The sequence below is a fragment of the Choloepus didactylus genome, chromosome 1 (genome assembly GCF_015220235.1).
Source record: "Choloepus didactylus isolate mChoDid1 chromosome 1, mChoDid1.pri, whole genome shotgun sequence".
In the NCBI taxonomy this organism is placed as follows: Eukaryota; Metazoa; Chordata; class Mammalia; order Pilosa; family Megalonychidae; genus Choloepus; species Choloepus didactylus.
The window spans coordinates 54,078,334-54,099,271 of NC_051307.1; the positions used below are offsets into that span (position 1 = coordinate 54,078,334).

Here is a 20,938-nt window from a genome sequence, read left to right on the forward strand (position 1 = left end):
TAGGTTCTCTAAAACAGTTAAAGTCAGAAAATAGGAATACACTAAAAGAAATAAAAACAATAGAACTAATAAGACTTTTTACTAAGCATAATGTGTTGCCTTTTCGTAATAGAAAGTGTATATGATTCTTACTACTTTGTTAAAGGTGTTTTATATTTTTACATTGCAAATGTAATACAACCATACTATTTCTTTAAATGCAACCTTCTGTGAAGAGTCCCCGAAATAAATTATATTAAATATCTATAAATAGATACAGTGCGCTCCAAATTACATTAGTGGCAATGAGATTTATGTTTTCCCATGATAGAAAACTTACGTTATTGTACACATGTATACTGACTTGAAAAGCATCAAAGGCCAATTGAAAAATGACTCATTAAATAACAGAAACCATATTAAGCACCGATTTTCTCTGATATGATTCCTAATACAGGGGAGCCACTAGTGTCAGTAAAAGCCAATAAACGGACCTTCTAGTCGGAATGACTGAAATACACACCTTCCTGAGAACTAGCAGTAATCCTTTTAAAGGTAAATGGAGAGACTATTGTGGAGTTATTTTAGTCTTCAGGCATTTGGTATCAGAACATGATCCTGATAATAACAGTGAAAATAATACACAGCAGTAGCTAACATTTGGGCGTTAACTGTTTGCCAGTACTAAGTATTTTATACGTATATTTCAATCAAATTAATCAGTTCACCCTTTCTACTAGAAAAAAAAAATCCCCATGGACCGATTCCAGGAAAACACGTGCCTTAATTTCTATTTCTTCATATCTATCCCTTTTATTCTCTGAGCTCGGAATATCTGTCTAATGGGGTCATCGTATTAGGCAGATTAATGTAGTAACTAGCTTCGCCTCTAAAACATTTTAAAACAATGTACAACCAAATCTAATAGCGACAAAGATTTCATTTTTATTGAGCCTCATCCACATAGCTGCCTGACATACAGAACAAGCAATGAGTGACTACAATTCGAGTAGCTGCCGCCGACCTCCCGGGCACAGGAAGACACCCACCTCCACCAGTCACCCTCGGAAATAACTTCGTGTGTGCCTCTCGCGGGATCCAAACCACTTTGCCGAGACTTCCATAACTCAGGCAAGATCTCGCGAGAAGTTAAGTCGGAAGAGAGCGGGTTTGAGAACAAATTCGGCAGATTCCGGAAATTAGAGTTTAATGGTTTCTCCTTGGAGATTCTGATGCCAAGCGGTGCAGACCCCTTGTTTGACAACTCTTGGCAGCACAATGCTAAGCCGGGTGAGGGTTGGGGCCCGACCAGATGCGTCTGACCGAACCACACACTTCTCGCTGCGACCGAACTGGCGAGGGAGGGGTTCGGGATGGGGGAGAATTCACCTTCGGCGAAACTTCGCGGTCTCCGGGTTTCTTTGGTGTCACAACCCACAGCCCTAAAATGCTTACAACGCTGACGCTTGTTCAGAAGCGATCTCTGTGGTTTTCTCCCTAGAATTCTTCTTTGTTCCCCTGATAGTCTCTACGCAGTCCAGCCCTCAGACTTCTCTTCAGCCTCAAGCAGAACGTAAATTCCACGAGGGCTCTTCTCCGTCGCTGTTGTATCTCTGGAACTTAGAACAGTGTCTGTTAACGTAGTTGGCCCTCAATAAACATTTGTTGAATGAATAGATGAGACTAAATTGCCAAAGTTTCCAAGAGAAGTTAAGAGTGACTCTTAATTTTTTAGATTTACAGAAAAGTTGCAGAGAGAGAGAGCTCCCATAGTTCACCCAGTTTTCCTTAAGCTTACCGTCTTGAGTTGCTTTTTGAAATTAATTTTGTTTTGACACAGCTTCCTTAACACCACTAGTTTCTGCTCTAACCTTGGTTTCTCATTTGGGTCGAAATCATTTAGAGAGAGAGACTCATTTTCCCTTAACAGATCAAGTGTGGTAATACTTAAGAACTAGTCTGTGTCTAAAGGAGTGATCTTGTCTAAAAAAGAAAAAAGACAATGCTTCGTGTTGGATTTCAATAAATTTGTAATGAGTGTGTGTCAGCAAATTTTTCTTATCATCATAGCTGAAAGCAAAATCAGAGGGGAAGCTTGCGAAACAGATTTGCAAAGTTGTGTTGGATCATTTTGAAAAACAGTATTCCAAAGAACTTGGAGATGCCTGGAATACAATAAGGTTAGTAAAATTCATCTCGTTGCTTTGTGATAGGATAGAGGAAGTAAAGAGTGGGATAAACCTTTTTTGGGAGGAAAGGGGGTACTGTGAGGATAAAAGGTAATGAAATCTAAATCTGACTGTCCCTTCCTACTGGAATTACAGAAAGAGAGTAAGAGGAAATTGAATCATAGAATGGAAAGGGAAGAAGGAAAATTTTGGTAGTGATAGCAAGCAAAAATTACCTTGAACAATTGCATTGGTCTTTGAAACAATAGTGTTCACCAGTTTGGCAAAAGTAATTATACTGTAATAGAAAAACCTTAAAGAAAACTTTGGGGGATATTTGACTAGTTTCTGAAATGAAGAAGATAATGTAATATATCTCTAAAGCTAAAAAGTCATGCTTTATTCAGTACCTCATTTCTTCCCTCTTTGTCTTTGGCTGGCTGTATTTTTAACACATACACTCCCACTAATTCTTTAAAGGTATTATGGAAAAGAGAAATAGGAAGAATTGTTTAATACTTAGGATAAGTGAGAGAAATTTTATTTGTATATTTGATGAGTTTTGCAGTTGGTGAGAACATTCGTTATGGAATGGGTTCATTGCATTGAGTGTCTGATATTCTACCATGGCTTGTGGAATATACAAAAAGGAAGACAGTCCGCATGTCACTTTGTCTATGGTTTGGTATTCCTGTGTGTATTGGGTGGGTGGTTGTGAGTAGTGGATTACAACTAAGTAAACTGCTAATCTAGTAAATATGATAGAAGTAGGCATTGGATGCTATAATGAGGAGTGCCTTGTCTTATTTACCAAAGCCTGAGGGTGCCAGAGAAGGTCTGAAAAGATGCCAGGTCTTGGTTACTAATAGAACTTGCTTTGGCATAAGGAACCAAGCATTCTAGGCTGAGAGGAGAGGGTGTACTGCTGGTAAAGTTACGGGCAAAAGCTCAATATGCCTTGCACAAGAAAATAAAAGTTATGTAGCCATGGACATTATCTGGAATGGGGGCCTTAATTTCTTAGAAGGTTGTCTGTCATTCTATCCCCCCTTGTATCAAGTCAGTTAGCATTTCTCTTTTACAAAGGACTGTTCTAAGCATTTTTTTTTGAATTTTTTTTTTTTTTTTTTTTTTTTTTTTGCCAGAGACATTAAGTCTTGGCTAATAAAGATAATAAAGTTTAAGGTTGTTCTGAGATGACTTTGGGACATATTAAGCTGTCTCCAGAATTTGTATGTAGTTCAAGGTGAAAGTATAATTTATAATTGTATTTTTTTAATTTATTTCAAAACTTCAAAAAATTTATTTCAAAATATAGTTGTGTATTTTATTTAGATTTCAAAATGGGTGTCTTTCGTCCCAGAGAAGAGATAATGAATAGTGAAGTATGTAATGAATTCATTAGGGTCTCAGTGTTCAGAAGTACTCAAATAAGAGCTATAATATGTAAATAACCAAACACCTATTGCATGCAGGCAATATTAACTTATGTGATGCTCAGAACAAACCTGTGAGGTTTGTTTACCATTTTTTCACTTGAGCAAACTGCACTGTAACTCGACCAGGTTCACTCAGTAAGTGGCAGAGCTGAGATTTGTGCCCAATCTCACTGGCTCAAGAGCTTCCACTGCTAACCCCTATTCTGTTCTGCCTCTCATACCTGGAATGTAATTAGGCATACTTAGATGATTGAAAAAGGAAAAAAAAAAGATTTTGAGAGATAGTTTGTCTGCAGATTTTGTAGTAATCTGGATACTCATACACTTCAATTAGGGTTATTTTTCTATTTAGTGTGCTCAAACAACTTATAAATTATTCTTTGACCCTAAACAAATTGGGCAGTGAACCTCAAATCCATCTAATTAGCTGTGCCTTCTGCTTCATTTACCTTTTTGTTGGGTTTTCATGGTAATTTAATTTTTGCATAAACGTGCTAAATTTGCCACAGGCAAAATAAAAGCTTTCTTTTCCAGCCTAGAAAGTAGTCTGAGCATGGGAGATGGCCTGAGGAAATAAAAACAGAATTAAGTATTTTCGTAAGGAGAAATTTTACAGTTCTTTTTTTGTTTGTTTTTTTAACTGTTTATTTCCAAAACATAATACTGTGTTTAGAGAGACTATTTACTTTTAGGGGAGGACGAGTCTTTTTTTTTTTAATCAAGAAAGTAATTTACTCAGTATTTTCAGTTTCCTCTAGTGATGGGGAAGATTAAATGTTTATTTTAATTTTACTGTTTTGTAATAACTTTTCTTGCTGAGTCATCCTCTGAACATCCTTTTAAAATTGGAGTTTATCCTGTTTTAATTTTTGCTCTACTTCTTGCTTGTACATTCTTCTTCCTTAGAGGCCTTTCATGGCATGACTTTAAGCTACCATCAATATGGTATGATCTCCTGGTCCCTCCCAAACTGTAGTCCCAGACCTCTAAGTGTTTTCTGGACAGCTTCACCTAGTTGTGCTCAACAAAGTCAAAATATCTCAAAAGGGAAGTTTTCCCTTCCAAACCTTTGTTGCCACTTGTTGTTTGGATACTTCTTCTCAGTTGAAGACGTCACCATCAATCTGGCTTTCTCATCTCTCTTCCTCACCTTAACTATCCCCATTAAAATCCAAATGGTTACAAAATACTGTTGCTTCTACATGCGAAATCTCTTAAATTGGATTTCTCTTTTCTTTATCTGCTGCTACTATTTAGTTGGACCTTGCATATTGCAACAACCCCTTCCATAGTCTCCAACGTTTAGTATTTATTTATTTCTTCATTTTAGCAACCTTATTTGTGGTACTAAGTGCCAGGCACTGTTCTAAGCACTTTACAAATAACATTCTACAACCCTCAGAGGTAATTACTATTATTTATTATTATTTCTTTTATGGATGAGAAAGATGAGATTAAGTAACCTGCCCAAGGATATACAGCTTACGTTTGGAAGAATCTTAGAAGTTTAGCTTAGACACTCTGTCATGCTGCTTCTCAGTAGTAGATCCTTCCAGTGCTTCCATGTCTTAGTTTGCCAGAGTTGCTATCACAAATACCATACCACACAATGGGTTGGCTTAAACGGAGAATTTATTGGCTTATGATTTGGGGGCTAGGAGAAGTCCAAAATCCATATAATGGCAAAGCTTGCCTTCTCTCCGAAGATTGTAGCATTTTGATGCTGGCTGCAGGCAATTGTTGGAGTTTCTTGTCTTTCCTGTCACATGGCTATGTCCTTTCCTTTCTTTTCTGGGTCCTCCCTGACTTTCTGCTTCCCTGTGGCCCTCTCTGATCCTGGATTTTGGTTTCTTCTTTTTATAAGGTCTCCAAAAATCAAATTGAAGCCCGTTCTGTTTCAGTTATCATTCCTTAACTAAAAATTGCATCTTCAAGAGGTCCTCTTTACAAAGAGTTCACACCTACAAGAATGCAGATTAAGTTTAAGAACATGTCAAAAGTGTGGTTCATAAATCAGTCTACCACACTTCATATAACTGGGTCACTACTGGCCTACAGGCCTCCTTTGTTCTCCCACTGACTGGACTACATATCTTGACTAGCCAGGTTCCTTCATGCCTATGAGACTGGATATGCTGTTCCCTCTGCCAGTTTCACCCAGTTTCTTTCTCCCTGCGTATGTTTGGAGTGTAGGTTCAAATCCTACCAGATCTTTATAATATTGGCATTATTACTATTACTATTATTAACAGTTCTCCTTCTAACCTTCACATAATGCCTCCTAGAAAAATTAGTTCCTCTGTCCGGTGTATTTCTACTGCATTTTGTTGATGCAGCTGTTGTAATTTTTCAAGATTATATTGTCATAATTTACTACCTTCCTTATCTCTCTTCCCTGACAAGGGAGGGTCTTGAAGAACCAAGACCTGAAGACTTGGTCTAGTCATCCACTTATTTACAATTCATTCAGTGCTAGTGGAGTCCCTGTTGTGTACTAGGCAGTGCGCCAAGCACTGGGGATACAAACATGGGTGGTATTCACCCTGCTCTCTAGTATATGTAAGAGGGGAGTCTTTATGAACTTTGGAAATTTATGTGCACTTCGTGGAAAGCAAAAGTCCACTTTTATGTCTGACCTGTCTGTAAACATTTTTTTTTAAAAACTTGGAACAGAATTCACATATAGGGTAAAAAATTTTATAGCCAGATAGTATCATCAGAATCTGTGAAGGGGATGGAGTGGGGTGGTTGGTGAAAAGAGAAAATAACCAGTATCCAGATTTCTATTTTGTGCCATATGTTGGCTTTACACACATTTTCAACTTTAATCTACAGCAAACTCCTGTGCAGTAGTAACTGTTGGCCCCTTTGAATTCAGAGGTTAGGAGGATTGCCAGGTGTCACATAGTTAATGACAAAGCCAGGCCTATGACTTAAAAGTCCATGCCTTTTCCTCTACTATTTGTGTTGCTCTGAAGGGTCTGGAGTCTCATCATTGGACATGTGTGCACAGCTCTCATAAAGGGTTTCTTATGTTCAGTATTTTCAGCCTTTTGTGCTTCCACCAGAAACAGATGTTTGTTCAGGACATCCATACAATGGATGACCAGCACTATATAGATTACTTCTGTGAGAGACATGGAAGAAACAAGGCCAAAAAAGAATTTGAGGCCGTAGCTCATCATTGGACTCTCTGAATAATAAAAATAAGTGGCTTATAAAATACTTTGGAGCACTTTTCATGAATTGGTTTAGTCTTCATTTCTAAACCAGATTTTTTTAATAGTTGAATGAGCACCCTCTAGTGGACAATAATGAGCACTAAAACAAAAGGGGATTTTCAATTTTCCAAAAATAAAAATGAAAATTGGTTCTGTAATTTACGCAGTTACACCAATTGTACCTAGTAATTTTCAAATAAAATTATATTCTAGCCTCATCATTACATGGTAAGAATGAAGAATAGTAGGAAAAAATAATAAAATCACAGAGAAGTTGAATAAATATCATAGTATCAAGTAGCATACAACAATGCATTCTCCTAAAGTTTTTAACTTATTGGGTGTTTTTTTTGGTATGCTGGCATTTTATTAAAATTGTAATTAGCCCAGATGCATCAAAGACTCATTCTTTTAATTTATTCAGGAAAAACTGAGTGCTTATGCCCTCGGCACTGAGCTGGAGAAACAGAAAATTAAGTAATGATCTCCAGATAGACCAGGTGGGGACATAGTTGAGTAAATAGGTAGTAAGACATGCACTGCCGTGCCTTAATGTAGGTTCATTGAGTGTTTCTTAGAGTTCCGTAATCCTGTGTGCTACCTGGTCAGTTTTACTTAATATTTGTATTTTAGTCAACTTCTGTTTCTTAAAAACTTATTATAAGCTAGTTTGGTATTGTCATCAGTAAATAAGTGTGCCTAGCATATGTTTGATGCACAGTATATATACAGAGAGAGTGAATAATACTGCAAAGGAGATTACTGGTTTAGCATATTGGGAGTTGGGAGTAAGAAACAACAATATTACAACACAATGCATGGAAACTTTCCAAGAGATATTCAGGCACAGACAGTTTTACAGAAGTCAAAGTTCAGATCCTCAACTCCCCACTATTTCAGAAAATTGCTCTGCTCCCTTATGTGCCTAAGATGGTACTTATTCTCCTTTCCTAACCTACCTTTCTACAATTGTCTTTTCCCCACTTTACAAAGAATGGCCTGCTGCCACCATTCTGACTCCTCTATACTGTATTCTTCCAGACTATAATAACCTCCCCATGCTAAACAGGGACAATGGGAATGTTATTGTAAGAGTTTAGAAAGTGAATGACTTATGACTAACAAATCCTTTGACAAATCAGGTGGTTTGCAATATTTGCTTTCAACAAAAGTAGAGTAAACCCAATTAGAACACTTAAAATATTAAATATTTTTTGTGTATAGGTCACTAAATGGTTGGGAGATATAGCTCAAAGAATTCAAAGAACTGGGAGACTTTGCTATAACAAAGTGTATTTAATTCTGATCCACTTAGTTAAGTGAATGTTCTTCTCAGCCCTTATATTTATAAAAACTCAAAGTAAGAAGAAAATAGATATTAACCTTGACTCATTCTATCAATAAGTAATATTTATCCATGAATATATGGAATCAAAAAGTCATTGCATTAAGAGATGCATTTCTTATCAGTGTTTACTTTTTATGTTTAATAATCATGTCAAATTTTTACTTTTTTTGATCAGTTTTGTGCTAATAATAATCGTATTGATAACTCAATCCAGAATTTACCAGTTTAACTCTTAGACATTTAAGGTCACAGGGAAAACAAATTTGTGTGTGTATGTGTGTGGCAGAGAAGTATGGCAGGGTGAACCCCCAAAAAAGATTTCAAGTGTAAAACTACATTAAGTAAAATTATACATATGGAGAAGTGGAATGTAAATAAAAGAGAGAAAAAGGGACAGTGTAAAACTTCCACCTGTTAAAGAGGAGCCAGTCCATTAATTTTAAATGTAAGATATGAGTATCAAAATCACTGTGATATTTAGATTCCCCCGGGTAAATTTTTAAATGTGGTATAACATATTTTAAAGTATCAAATTTGGCAAAATGCTGGAAATTGCATCTTTAGACATATGGTGGAAATTTTGATGTCAACATAAAACATGTAAGAGGAAACATAGTTTTTTCAAAATGGTATCAGTGGACGTAGTTGCAAAATATTTGTGGGTTAAGAAGTATTGTGGGAAAATTGTGGAGTAGGAAGCTCCAATAATCACTCCCTCTATCAGAATAACTATTAAACAGGTAGGGACTATATGTTTCAACTGTTTTGAAACACCAGAATCCAGAAGAACACTAAACAGCATCCAGGGTAGAGCAGGAGGAAGAGGCTGGTAAATTACAGTAAATACCAGTAAATTGCTCTCTCTACTTGGTGGTTACTGGTGCCCATCCCCTACTCACAACTGCAGTCTGCTGTGTATTGCCATGGTGTAGCTTGCTAGTGCCAGAAAGAGATTTAAAAATCCACTTACCCAAGATCCAGGGTGGGTACAGGCCAGTTGCTGATCATGGATTTAATTGGCTATTTCACATCACTGGGGGCCCAGCTTTGAGGGCGGTTATAGTTCCAACCCTCCCTGGACAAAGGTGGCAGAGAAGTCTTAAAGACAGTACACCTTCTCAGAGCTGTGGAGGACAGCTGGACTGCATTTGGTGGACAAGCCAACAAAGTGTAGCTTTGGGGAGCCACGGAAGAAACTCCTGATGCCCTTCCTGGCTCCTCCCTCATCCCCTCTCCAGTGCAGTTCAGAGCTGGTTGGCACTCCCTTTGTGGGCCCCTGGACTTGTTCCTACCGGGAAAGACTGATGTGGGAAACTCCTCTTCACAGTGTACATCATCCCAGAATTTGCCCTCCAGGCAAAAGCAGCTTGAGACAATGAAAGCAGTGTAATAAACTATTGATGCAGACGGCCTTGGGCAAGGACTTAACTGCTTTAAGTCCCACAGTGGAACACCCTGGAGAGGGAGAATGTCTGTCTCCAGGGAAGTAGAGAGGACATTCAAACTGCTATAAATGGGAACTCCTAAGGCCGCTAGCAAGCACAAGCCCAAAACAACACACAGGCCCAGAAAAGACAGGGAGGACCCTGCATTTTGCATTTACATTGGGCTGACCTTCCTAATAGGAGGACTGACACTCAAGAAAATCTTAGTCATATGAACTCAAGATAAAGTTAGTTAAAAACTCAAGATAGACATTTCAGGGAATAAATCCCAGAGTTAACAATTTAAAATATTAAAATGTATAGTGTGCAACAAAAATTTACAAGATAAACAAATGGGAAATGATGGTCTATCCAAAGGAAGAGGACAAATCAATCCAGAAAACATCAACAAAGAATATCAGACTATGGACATACCAGAAAAAGACTTTTAAAAAAGTGATCTTCAATATGCCCAAGGAGATGAAGGAAATTATAGAGAAAGAATTAAAGAATTTTAGGAAAACAATGAATGAACAATATGAGAATCTCAGTAAAGAGATAGGCATGTTAAAAATGAGCCAGACAATTACTGGAGTTGACCACAGTAACTGAAGTGAAAAATTCCCAGGAGGGTTTCGACAGCAGATTCGAGCTGGCAGAATAAAGGATAAGGAAACTCAAAGACAAGACAATAGAAATGAGTCTGGCTGACGAAAGAAAAAAAAAAATAAATAAAATTAACCTAAGAGACTTCTGGGAAAACACCAAGAGTACCAATAAATGTATTATGGGTACCCCAGAAGAAGAAGAAGAAAGGGGTAGAAGGAATATTCAAAGAAATAATAGCAGAAAACTTCCCAAATGTAACAAAAGACATGAATATACACATCCAAGAAGCCCAGAGAACACCAAACAGGATAAACTTGAAGAGAAATATGTGTCATTACATACTGATCAAACTGTTGAATGAAAAGCACAAGGAGAGGGTTCTGCAAGCAAGAGGAATGCAATGTTATGTACAAGGGAATCTCAAATAGGTTAAGTGCTGATTTCTCAACAGAAACCATGGAGGGAAGAAGGCAGTGGTTGACATAGTTAAAGTGCTAAAAGAAAACAATTGCCAACCAAGAATTTTATGTCCATTGAGACTTTGTTTCAAAAATGAGGTAGAGATGAAGACATTCCCAGGTAAATAAAAGCTGAGGAGTTCATCACCATAGACCTGCCCCACAAGCAGTTATAAAGGGAGTATTTCAGACTAAAAGGAAAGGATGCTAAAGTGTTTCAAAGCATCATAAAGAAATAAAGACCTCTAGTAAAGTACGATTTATGTAAGTGTAAATGCCAGTACTAATGTATTTTATTTTTTGGTATGTAACTCTACTTCTTCCTACAGGTGCTAAAATGCAAATTCATAAAAGATAATAATAAATCTATGGTTTTGGAATACAATGTTCAAATAAAACTTGGAACAAGTACAGAAAAGGGAGGGAATGGAAGGATATAGGAACAGTGCATGTGTGTGCATTGAAGTCAAGTTGGTATCAAATCAGTTATGATCGTTATATACTTAGGAAGTTAAAATTTAATCCTTGTTAAAAACAAGGAAAACATGAAAAATATATACAGATGGAAATGAGAAGGGACTCAGTATGGAAGCAGGGACTTGGGAAGATAATTGCACACTGATATAATACACCACATTAACAGAATTAAGGATAAAATTTGAGATGTGATCATCTCAATTGATGCATAAAAGACATTTGAGAAATTCTAGCACCCTTTCTTCATAAAAACACTTAGAAAATTTGGTATAGAAGGAAACTTCCTCAACATGATAAATGACATCTATGAGTAACCCACAGCTAACATCATACTTAATGGTGGAAGACTGCAAGATTTCCCTCGAAGATCAGGGAAAAGAAGGATGTCCAGTGTCTCCATTGTTGTTCAATATTGTAGGGGAAGTTCTTGCCAGGGCAGTTAGGCAAAAAAAATAATAAAAGATGTGGTAATTTGGAGCTGTTATGTACCCCAGAAAAGGTCATGTTCTTTTAATCCGTTATTGTGAGTGTACACCTATTGTGGGTGGGACCTTTTAATTAGGTTGTTTCAATTGAGATGTGACCCAGCCCATTCAAGGCAGGTCTTAATCCTTTACTTGAGTCCTTTAGAGAGGATAAAAGGCAGAGACATTTGGAGAGAGTTTAGAGAGAGAAACACCCCAGAGATGGTAAGAGAGAACCCACAGATGCTCAGAAAAGCCACTGGTATCAGAAGCTGAAGCAACAGAACCTAGGAGTGAAGGACCAGCAGATGCCAGCCATGTGCCTTGCTTTCTGACAGAAGAACCCCAGATGCCAGCAGCCTTTCTTCAGAGAAGGTATACTTTTGTTGATGCCTTAATTTGGACATGTTCATGGCCTTAGAATTGTATATTGTAACTTAATACACCCCCCATTGTTAAAAGCCAACCCATTTCTGGTATATTATGTTTTGGCAGCTTTAGCAAACCAAAACAAAAGGTATCCAAATTGGAAATGGAGAGGTCAAACTTTCCTGTTTGCAGATAGCATGATCCTATAGTCATAGAATCCCAAAAAATCCACCACAAAGCTACTATAACTAATAAATCAGTTCAGCAAAGTGTTATGGTACCAGATAAACATTAGTGTCTGTATATAGTAGTAATGAACAATTGGAAGAAAAAAAAAATCCGATTACAATAGCAATTATAAGAATCTTGTATCTAGGAATAGATCTAAGAACATAAAGGGCTTGTACACAGAAAACTACAAAACATTGCTAAAAGAAATCAAAGAAGCCCTAAATAAGTGGAAGGATATTTCACGTTTATGGATTGGAAAACTGAATATTTAGATGTCAATTCTATCCAAAGCAATTTATAGATTCAATGGAATTCCAACCAAAATTTGAGCAACCTTCTTTGCAGAAATGAAAAAACCAATCATTAAATTTATACGGATGGGGTAAAGTGCTTCAAATAGACAAAGCCATCTTGAAAAAGAACAAAGTTGAAGGACTCACAGTTCCCAATTTTAAGACTTATTATAATGTCACTGTAATCAAAACAGCATGGTACTGATGCAAGGATAGGCATGTAGACCAATGGAATTGAATTGAGAGCTCAGAAATCAATCCTCACATATATGACCAACTTATTTGTAGTAAGGGAGCAAAGACCACTCAGTTGGGGAAAAACAGTCTTTTTAACAAATGGTGCTGGAAAACTGGATGTCCATTTGCAAAAGAATGAGGGGGGCAACACTATCTCAAATCATATACAAAAATCAACTCAAAATGGCTCAAACACCTAAATGTAACAGCTAGAACTATGAAAGTCCTAAAAGACAGTGTTGTGAAGTGTCTTCAGGACCTTGTATTAGGCAATAGTGTCTCAGATTTTATACCCAAAGCAAAAAATAGTAAATGGGCCCTCATTAAAATTAAAACTTTTATGCCTCAAAGGACTTTATCATGAAAGTAAAATCACAGCCTACACACTGGGAAAAAATATTATAAACCACATATCTGAAAAGGGTCTAATATCCAGAATATATAAAGAAATCCTTCAATTCAACAACAAAAAAACAAACAACCCTATTTAAAAATGGGAAAAAGAGTTGAATAGACATTTCTCCAAAAAAATATACAAATGCCAAAAAGCGCATGAAAAATTGTTCAACATCATTAGCCATTAAAGAATTGGAAATCAAAACCACAAGATAACATTTCACACCTAGTGGAATGACTGCTATTAAAAAAATGAAAAACTACAAATGTTGGAGAGGATGTGGAGAAATAGACTCATTCATTGCTGGTGGTTATGTAAAATGGTGCGGCCACTGTGGAAGACAGTTTGGCACTTCCTCAGAAAGCTAAATATAGAATTACCATATGACTTGGCAATCCCTCTACTAGGTATATATCTAAAAGAATTGAAAGTGGGGACTTGAACAGATATTTGACACCAGTGTTCATAGCAGCATTATTGACAATTGCCAAAAGATGGAAGTAACCCAAGTGTCCATCGACCGATGAATGGATAAACAAAACATACGTATAATGGAATATTACTCAACTGTAGAAAGGAATGTAGTTTTGATTCCTGTAATCTCGTGGGTGAACCTTGAAGATACCATGTTGAGTGAAATAAGCCGTATTCAAAAGGATGAATACTGTATGATACCATTGAAAAATGATTAGAATAAACAAACTCAGAGTCAGGAACTAGACTATAATTTACAAGGGAAAGGGTGAGGGTAGGGAATAGGGAGTCAGGGCTTAAAAGGTACAGAGTTTCTACTTGAGAGGATGGAAAAATTTTGGTAATGGATGGTGCTAATGGCAGCACATCATTGTGAATGTAATTAACAGGATTGAATTATATATTTGAATGTGGTTAAAGGTAATATTTTAGGTTGTATATATCTTATTAGAATAAGTTTTTTAAAAAATCCATGGAACTGCACAACACACAGTGAACCCTAAGGTAAACAAACCATGGACTATAGTTAATAGTATAGTTATAAAATTATGCTTTCATCAGTTGTAACAAATGTACCACACCAATGCAAGTGTTAATAATAGGGTGGTATATGGAAATTCTGTATTTTATGCATGATTGCTCTGTAAACCCACAACTTCTCTAATTAAAAAAAAAAAAAAAAAAAAATATATGAGTCACTGACATTGTTTGTCCCTGTTCTGCCTACTGGTGGAGTACTTGCACTTCCTCTGGCATTGGAAACTGTTAAGTAGTGCAGCTTCAGTCTCTTCGTGGTGAAATCTTGGGTAGAGGCCTGGAGTCTGGTGCCTGGCCACTGTCTTCTGAGGTGTTCAGTGTATATCCCCCTCTGTCCCTTGCTGGGCTGCTTGCCCTTCCATCAAAGCTCTGGGCTTGAGTAATGCTTCCACCTCCAGGGCAGCAGCCCTTGTAGTGCAGCCACTGAAAGGGTTGGCAGGGAGTTGGGATGGTGGGGTGGGGAAGGAGGGAGAGCATCAGGTGGAGCAGTGAGAGCCACTTGTAATTCATAGCTTAACTTTTTCAGGGCTAGGAAGTACCAGCCTGAACCATGTTAGCAGTTCCTTCACTGCAAACTGTTGCAGGTGGTCTTGTGAGCAGGGTGTGTGAAGCTATTCCCAGTGTTAAGGTGATAGGTCTGCTTCTGGGAGGCCAGGGCCACTAGTGCCGTGTGGGAGTGGGGATGGAGATTCTCTGCACCTCCCTCTGTATACCACTAGTGCTTTGGTATCAGAGGTCTACACTTTGGGTATTGTTCCTATAGCACATAGGCTTTAAAGCGAACCTGAGTTTCAATTGAAGTACTTAACACTTACTAGTACTGAAAGCTTCAGTTACCTAACCTTCACAAATATCTGCCTCTCAAGTTTGTTTTTGGATAAGTGAAGTAGGCATGCAAAATGCACATTGTGGACATATGATCAATAACTTCTTATTAATATTAGAGTGAGGTGGAGGGGGTATATTGTATGGTAGGTGGAAAAACTTCTCTGGGGAGAGAAAGCCTAAACTGCTCCCCTGAAAGGGAGAGTAGGAAGGTCAGCCAGGCTACCAGTGGGCAGAAGAGAGTTCAGTTTAGGCAAACAGCAGCAGATTATGCCAAGATTGGTAAAGGCTAAAGAAAACTTGTTCTACAAAATTCAGATAGTTCAGTGGGGCTGGATATAGGTTATGACAGAACAGGAATTTTATTTCTTCCTGGCAAGTCCTTATTTTGGTTGTAAAGAGTGAGATAGAATAATTTCTGAACATTCCCGCCTCCACTTTGTTGCTAACTGTATGCTTCTGAATCTGAGGGGTCTCTCATACCTAAAGTCTTTCAATGGCCCTTCGCCACTTATAAGAAACAATCCAAGGGGAAAAGCTAAGATGGCGGCTAGGTGAGACAGGGCAAAAAAACACCTCCATGAAAAATACTAGATAAAAACCAGAAAGTGACCCAGAACACCAGTTCCAGCGATACACCAGCCAGACAAGGACTGTTGAATCCACAGGGACTGTGCATTTGGTGAAACTGGGAATCTGCATTCTGAAATGAGTGAGTGAGCTGGCTGAAAGTCCAGTGGCCGCACTGCATTGTGGGGAAACTCTGGGTTGGCGTTTGGAGATGGACTAGTCCTTTAAAACAAAAAAAACCTGGGAGCAGCTGCAGATATGATGGGGAGAGCCGTGCGGTGAAGCATGGTAGGAGCAGACTGGGCCAACGCCTTGGTGTCTGGCATGGAGGATAGCCCTTCTCACACCTGCTGCTGATTGTCTCAGGGCCAGGGGAGCAGAGGGGAGCCAAAAGGAGAAAGAAACTGCGCCCTTTTCAGCCATCTCCCCAGCGGGCTGGGGACACTCCTGCCCAGTGCTGGACCCACAGCCCAGAGCCGCGCCAAGAAACCCAGTGTGATGGGGAGTGTTTCCTGCAGCACCACACGCATACCATGATATTGGCCATGGACAGTGGCCTTTAGTGCACCCACAGCTAATTGTCCTGGAGCTGGGAAGGCGGAGCTGTGCGAAAAGGGGGAAATTAACACGTCCTACTCAGCCATCTTTACAGCAGGCTGGGAACGCCCCTGCGTGGCCTGGTGGCCCAGAACTTCCCTGGCTGGCCAGCGCACACTTGTGACGTGGCACAACCTTCCCTCAGCAGAGGTCCTGGAAGAGCACATCTGAGAAGGGGGACCCGCTTGGAAATCCCAGGGACCCTATGCCAAAACTAAGGATTTGTGGGTCAGCGGCAGAGACAATCTGTGGCAAGACTGAAATGAAGGCTTAGGCTCTTGCAACAGCCTTAAATCTCCAGAAACACCTGGGAGGTTTGATTATTAAAGTGCCCTGCCTCCCTAACCACCCAGAAACATGCCCCACATTCAGGGCGAACAGTACCAACAACACACCCAAATTTAGTGCACTAATTGAACCCCACAAGAATCAGATCCCCGCACACCACAAATACAAAGTTGGGGAGAACTGACTTGAGAGGAATAGGTGACTCACAGACACCATCTGCTGGTTAGTTAGAGAAAGTGTATGCCACCAAGCTTTCTGACAAATCAAGTAAAGCAAATGCCAAGAGGCCAAAAACAACAGAAAATCTTAAAGCATATGATAAAACCAGATGATATGGAGAACCCAAACCCAAACACCCAAATCAAAAGATCAGAAGAGACACAGTACTTGGCGCAATTAATCAAGGATCTAAAGACAGACAGTGAGAGCATGGCACAGGATATAAAGGACATGAAGAAGAGCATGGCACAAGATATAAAGGATGTGAAGAAGACCCTAGAAGAGCCTAAAGAAGAAATTGCAAGAGTAAATAAAAAAATAGAAGACCCTAGAAGAGCCTAAAGAAGAAATTGTAAGAGTAAATAAAAAAATAGAAGATCTTTTATGGACATAAAAGAAACTGTTGGCCAAATTAAAAAGACTCTGGATACTCATAATACAAGATTAGAGGAAGTTGAACAATGACAGCCTCCTCGAGGACCACACAATGGGAAATGAAAGAACAAAAGAAAGAATGGGGAAAAAAATTGAAAAAATCAAAATGGATCTTAGGGATATGATAGATAAAATAAAACATCCAAATTTAAGACTCGTTGGTGTCCCAGAAGGGGAAGAGAAAGGTAAAGGTCTAGAAAGAGTATTCAAAGAAATTGCTGGGGAAAACTTCCCAAAATTTCTACACAATATAAATACACAAAGTATAAATGCCCAGCAAACTCCTAATAGAATAAACCCAAATAAACCCATTCCAAGACATACATATTCTGATCAGACTCTCAAATACTGAAGAGAAGGAGCAAGTTCTGATAGCAGCAAGAGAAAAGCAATTCACCACATACAAAGGAAACAACATAAGACTAACTAGTGACTACTCAGCGGCCACCATGGAGGCAAGAATTCAGTGGCATGACATATTTAAAATTCTGAGAGAGAAAAATTTCCAACCAAGAATGCTTTATCCAGCTAAACGCTCCTTCAGATTTGAGAGAGAGTTTAAATTTTTCACAGACATACAAATGCTGAGACATTTTGCTAATGAAAGACCTGCTCTACTTCATATACTAAAGGGAGCCCTACCAACAGAGAAACAAAGAAAGGAGAGAGAGATACAGAGAATTTTAACAGACATATATAGAACATTACATCCCAGGTCACCGGGACACACATTTTTCTCTAGCGATCACGGATCTTTCTCCAGAATGGACTGTATGCTGGGACATAAAACAAGCTTCAATAAATTAAAAAAAAAAAAAAAAAGAAAATTGAATTTGTTCAAAGCACGTTCTCTGACCACAATGGAATACAAATAGAAGTCAATAAACATCAGAGACTTGGAGAATTCACAAACACTGGGAGGGTAAAAATGAGGGGGAGATGAAAACATTCCCGGTTAATCAAAAGCTGAGGGACTTCATCACCGGTAGATCAGTCCTATAAGAAATCATAAAGGGAGTTGAGCAGGCTGAAAGGAAGGGACACCAGACAATTGATTGAAACTACATGAAGAAATAAAGATTTCCAGTAAAGATCACATGGTAAATATAAATACCAATACTATTGTATTTTTGATTTGTAACTCCACTATTTGCTTCCTACAGGATCTAAAATACATGAACTGTAATGACAAATCAGTGGTTTTGGACTCAATGTAAAATATGTAATTTTTGACAAGAACTACATAAAGGTGGGGGAATGATGGAGTATAGGCACATAGTTTATGTGTCCTATTGAAGTTAAGTTGGTATCAAAGAAAAACAAGATTGTTATAGATTTAAGAGGTTAAATTTAAGCCCCACGGTTAAACACAAAGAAAGTATCAGAGAATATGACCATAGAGATGAATAGTAGAGTATGGGTTACGAGAAGTGGGGGAAGGGGCAATGGGGAGTTAAGAAATGAGTGTAGGGTTTCTGTTTGGGGTGAACGGAAATTTCTAGTAATGGATGATGGGAAGGTGATAGCACTGCAACATTCTAAATTTGATTAATCCCACTAATGGAATGCTAGGGAGGGGGTGGAATGGGAAGATTTAGGCTGTATATATGTTTCCGCAATTGAAAAAAAAAAAAGACAGTCTGACTAGATAAGGCCAATTAAATGCCAGGGATGATCCTGGATGGGATCTGAGGATCAAGGAGAAGAGGCTCAAAGGGACACAGATGGGACATAAGGAAAAAAAAAAGGAAATATAGAATGTAAGCTTTGTATCAATGTTGAATTTCTTGAACTTCTTAGCTGTGCTTAATGGGATTGCATAAAAGAATGTTCTTATTCATGGGAAATGTATATGTGAATTATATTGTTCAAAGATGTGTGCAGCTTGCTCTCATGTTCAGAGGACAGAGCAATAGATGATGGATGATAGGGAGGGAGAGAGGGAAGGAAAGAGGGAGGGAAAGAAATGGTGTGTGACAGGATGTTAAAGTTGGTGGATCAGGGTATTGGGGGAGGGGGATCAGGGTATGCTGGTGTTCTCTGTATGGGGTTCATATTGTTTTTGCAAATGTTCCTGTAAGTTTGAATTTATTTTAAAATAAAATTTAAAAAAAAGAAAAAGAAACAATCCAACAATTTCTCCTTGGCCTATTATGATCTGCCACCAGCCATATCAGACTACTTTTAATTCCCCAGATGTACTGTCATTCCTCATACCTATGTGCTTGTACATGTGCCTTTGCCCACGGACATCATTCATTTGTTAATTCCTTCAAGATTTAACATATTGGATAATATACAGAAATCAGTGATGCTATTAAACTAACAATAATCCTTTTAAACAATAAGTGAAATGGAACTATGCAAAATTAATAACCTTTACTGAGGTCTCAGAAAGAAAATATGAATAAATAGAGAAACATATTTTGGTTAGGTTTGGAAAAACAATACAATAAAGATGTAAAATGTCCCAAAGTTCCATACATTTAATATAATCCTGGTCAAGATTACTCTATCTATACCGTCAAAAGAAATGCTACTGCAAATATAAGAGAGCTTTATTAACAGTATAAACAATTCATGAATTGGACAACATCAAGTAAAAGCAGGTGTTCAAAACATTCAGGGGGCATTGGGAATTTATAGGGAGAAAAAAAGGAAAATTGCAGTTGTCAGATGACTTCAGTTTTAGCAGCTTATTGGAACGTGGAGGCAGCAGAAAACTTTTTCAAAGCTGATTGGTCAGAGCTTCGGTTTCTTCTTCTCTTCCCATTTCTTGTAAGTTTAAATTTCCTTCTCCAGACTGTGTGTGCCTGAAGTCTTCCTGTATCAGCACAGAGTGTTCATCTTATGCACCTTGTTTGCCCAGATTCATTTTGTAACCCAGGTCCTGAAAGTCAGTTTAGAGTTCCTTTCACAATACCTATCTACCTATCTACAGATATATTTTATAAATTATTTTTAACTGACAAGTTGATTCTAAAGTTCATCTGAAAGAATAAACATGCAAAAATAGTTTTGATTATTCTGAAAAATAATGATGAATAGTGATTTCCTTTGTCAGACATTAACCAATTAGAAGTATCCTACCCTTTGTTCACTAAGGGGTAGGCTCATGATCTAAACCCTGCCATTCCTGTCTATATAAATTATGTTTCTGACCATTTCTCTATTATTACAGGATGCAAAATACTGGATAGATTTTCATCTAGTTTGGGGGACAATCTTAGGATGCACTTATAAAAGATTTGCAATAATGGCATTCACAGATGTCCCTTCAGGGTCCATTTTAAAGCAGTGCTTCCCCAAGTGTGGTCCTGGGGATCAAAAGGATCAGCATCACCTGGGAACTTGTTAGAAATGCAGATTCTCAGGCCCCACCTCAGACCTCCTGAATCAGAAGTTCTGGGAGTGGGGCCCAGCAGTCCTTTTTTTTTTTTTTTTTTTTTTTATCATCATTTTATTGAGATATATTCACATACCACGCAGTCATACAAAACAAATTGTACTTTCGATTGTTTACAGTACCATTACATAGTTGTACATTCATCACCTAAATCAATCCCTGACACCTTCATTAGCACACACACAAAAATAACAAGAATAATAATTAGAGTGAAAAAGAGCAATTGAAGTAAAAAAGAACACTAGGTACCTTTGTCTGTTTGTTTGCTTCCCCTATTTTTCTACACATCCATCCATAAACTAGACAAAGTGGAGTTTGGTCCTTATGGCATTCCCAATCCCACTGTCACCCCTCATAAGCTACATTTTTATACAACTGTCTTCAAGATTCATGGGTTCTGGGTTGTAGTTTGATAGTTTCAGGTATCCACGACCAGCTACCCCAATTCTTTAGAACCTAAAAAGGGTTGTCTA

The 20,938-nt window shown here is 38.1% G+C and overlaps 1 protein-coding gene across 1 annotated transcript in view; it reads left to right on the plus strand.

Moving 5' to 3' along the window:
• Window positions 1–1,130: 1,130 nt before the first annotated feature.
• Window positions 1,131–20,938, plus strand: part of NSUN3 (NOP2/Sun RNA methyltransferase 3) — a 113,102-nt gene continuing 93,294 nt past the window's right edge. The window contains exons 1-2 of the mRNA XM_037834006.1: window positions 1,131–1,269; window positions 2,050–2,159. Coding sequence (XP_037689934.1) covers window positions 1,258–1,269; window positions 2,050–2,159 — 122 coding nt within the window. The 5' untranslated portion in view covers window positions 1,131–1,257. The remainder of the gene's footprint in view (window positions 1,270–2,049; window positions 2,160–20,938) is intronic.